This window comes from Microtus ochrogaster, chromosome 21, assembly GCF_000317375.1.
Source record: "Microtus ochrogaster isolate Prairie Vole_2 chromosome 21, MicOch1.0, whole genome shotgun sequence".
NCBI classification, from domain to species: domain Eukaryota; kingdom Metazoa; phylum Chordata; class Mammalia; order Rodentia; family Cricetidae; genus Microtus; species Microtus ochrogaster.
In genome coordinates this window covers 590,604-593,497 of record NC_022022.1, presented here as the reverse complement: position 1 = coordinate 593,497, position 2,894 = coordinate 590,604, and the positions used below count along the sequence as shown (strand labels likewise).

The following is a 2,894-nucleotide window of genomic DNA, read 5'->3' as shown; positions in this document are numbered from 1 at the left end:
AAAAAAAAACAACACTATATACAATAAGAACAGATAACAAGTATAAAAATTAGAATTACAACCAGCATAAATAATATTAAGCAAGGAGCATAAGCTAGATGTTTTAATAATCATTTTATCCTAAGGAGTCTAAGTCTTGTATTAGAAATGGCTTGGCTAGATCATAAGATGAAGGTAACTACAACCTTCTAATCTTCAACTCCATCAAAGGCCTGAGAAGGGAGACAATATTACTTGAGTAGGCAAGAAGTGCAATCAAGCAGCTTCCAAAATGTGCAGTAGATGACAGAGACCACTGGCTACCTGGGCAATCACGCAGTCTCATTTACAATGTTGGAGCAACCAACTTTGGCTAAGGCCTCAAACAAGGGTGCCTTCAGGGAGCATCACAAAACACTGAGGCCTGGTTTGGGGGGAAGTCACTGGAGAGGCCCACGGGTGTGGGGCAAGGGCCCAGGGTAGACATGGGGCAGCTGCTGCCCACGAGGCTTTGCGACACCTGCCTGACCCACGTCGCCCATCTTGCCAGTGCACACACGCCACCCGCCCCTCTCTGTGGTACGCAAGTTCGCTCACCTCTTGAACCAGAGTCAGGAGGACTTCTCAGCGGAGGCGGAGCTGCTGAAGCTCCAGGAAGAAGTGGTCAGGAAGATACGGTCTAATCAGCAGCTGGAGCAGGACCTCAACCTCATGGACATCAAGATTGGTCTGCTAGTCAAGAACCGGATCACCCTGCAGGTGAGCGGCCCCTGGGTCACCCCTCCCCCAGTCCAACTGTTCCTGAGAGGGAATCCTTACCGTTCTTCAACTAGTAATTTAGTCCTTTCCAAATGTGTGTAGGTTAGCACCTGGCCGGTGCCAGTGTCCTCTGCCCTTGAGGTCTGCCATTGGGCATGTGTGGTGCAGAGCCCCATGGGTACTGTGGGAGTGGCTGACTGCTGACTTCTGGTGCAGGGGCTGTAGGTGATCCGCTAACCTGGAAGTCTGTTTCCTCTTTAGCTCTCTGGAATCAGGAGTTGCTATGTCCCCTGGCAGAATGCAGAGACAGATATGAAAACTCTATAAATTACAGATGAGGAGTAGCAGGTTGATGCTGCTGCTGTGGTGTCTCCACCCCAAGACCCATACCTTAGTCAGAAAGAATGGTAGCAAAAGCACAAGCAGACGGGGCCCCTCTGCCTGGCAGCCCCGAGCCCTCTGAAGACTCCCCTGTGAAAGCAGAGGTGCCAGGGGCAGTCGCGGGGCTTTCTCCTCCCAGACACTGAGTCTGCACGGCATGTGTTCATGGTTGGTACCAGTCCAGACTGTTGGGTTTGCCCCTACCCCAACATCCAGGACGTAGTCTCCCACTGCAAGAAGCTGACAAAGAAGAATAAAGAGCAGCTGTCAGACATGATGATCCTGGACAAACAGAAGGGATTAAAGTCGTTGAGCAGAGAGAAGCGGCAGAAGCTGGAAGCCTACCAGCACCTCTTCTACCTGCTGCAGGTGAGCGGGACTCCAAGGAGAAGCCTTGCGTAGGTGCAGTGCAGTGGTAGAGCACGTCCCTTGCACGCATAACACTGAAAAAAACAAAACAATTTAAAAGCCAAAAAGTCTCCATCACCTTCTGAGCTTGTTCTCTTTGCTTTCTCCATGGCCTGCCTACTGCCCTGTTGCCGGAGACAGAGCCTAGCTCTCCCCATTTGTATGGAATATTGCCAGTGTTCTGAGAAGGCGATACTTTCTCCACATCAGGACAAACCTTTGTAACCCATCTGATCGCCAGATCCCCAAGAGCATCTCCTCTGCCTCCCGTTATTCACAGACTCAGCCCATCTATCCTCTGCCTCCCGTTGTTCACAGACTCAGCCCATGTATTTGGCCAAGCTGATCTTTCAGATGCCGCAGAACAGAACCACCAAGTTCATGGAGGCTGTGGTTTTCAGTCTGTACAGCTATGCTTCCAACCGCCGGGAGGCCTACCTTCTGCTCCAGCTGTTCAAGACTGCACTCCAGGAGGAGGTCAGGTACGTTCTCCTGATGCAGGGGCAGGGGTGGGGATGGAGACGGTGGGTCAGAGACATTCTTCTCTTCAACTCATAGGAAGAATGTGAGATAGCGCTGGAGCGGGATAGTGGGGGGATGTGGGCTGACCTAGCAGGGTGACCAGACAGCGGGACCTCCCTTAGGGAGGGTACAGAGTAGACTTGAACAGGCAAAACTCTGGAAAGGGAAACACAGCTATGTCCTCAACATATGAGGCCAGTAACCTATTGTACCACAGGTCAAAGGTGGAGCAGCCTCAAGATGTGGTAACAGGCAACCCAACAGTGGTGAGGCTGGTGGTGAGGTTCTACCGCAATGGGCGGGGACAGAGCGCTCTGCAGGAGATCCTGGGCAAGGTTGTCAAGGATGTGCTGGAAGACAGGTCAGTCAGCATCCACACAGACCCTGTCCACATCTATAAGAACTGGATCAACCAGATGGAGGCCCAGACCGGGCAGCGCAGGTGAGCCAGCAGGAGAGGGGTTCAGGCTTTGATCGAGTCCCTAGGCAGATCTGTAGGGAAGCCTCCATGTGTTTGAAGGTGACATACAAAGGACTTAAAGCAGAGATGACGCAGGCCTACGGGAGATTTAAGCCCTGGCTTCCTCTTTTCCCCAAGCTGTCGAGGATGATTTGCTAGTAGAACCTTGGTATTTGCTTTTGAGTCTGACATTTCCTCTGCTCTTTCCAGCTGCTCTGTGACTCCTGAGTCCTCTCTCTTGTGTGAATCCTCACTGCTGCAGTCCTCCTCCTCCGCCTCCCCCTCCTCCCCTGTGTATCCTCACTGCTGCAGTCCTCCTCCTCCTCCTCCCCCTCCTCCCTTGTGTATCCTCACTGCTGCAGTCCTCCTCCTCCCCCTCCTCCCC

At 52.4% G+C, this 2,894-nt stretch overlaps 1 protein-coding gene across 1 annotated transcript in view; it reads left to right on the top strand.

Moving 5' to 3' along the window:
• The window catches only part of Iqgap3 (IQ motif containing GTPase activating protein 3), a 46,709-nt gene that overhangs the window by 30,588 nt on the left and 13,227 nt on the right, over positions 1 to 2,894 (top strand). Inside the window, exons 23-26 of the mRNA XM_005356891.3 lie at positions 530 to 738; positions 1,336 to 1,488; positions 1,846 to 2,009; positions 2,267 to 2,491. Coding sequence (XP_005356948.1) covers positions 530 to 738; positions 1,336 to 1,488; positions 1,846 to 2,009; positions 2,267 to 2,491 — 751 coding nt within the window. The remainder of the gene's footprint in view (positions 1 to 529; positions 739 to 1,335; positions 1,489 to 1,845; positions 2,010 to 2,266; positions 2,492 to 2,894) is intronic.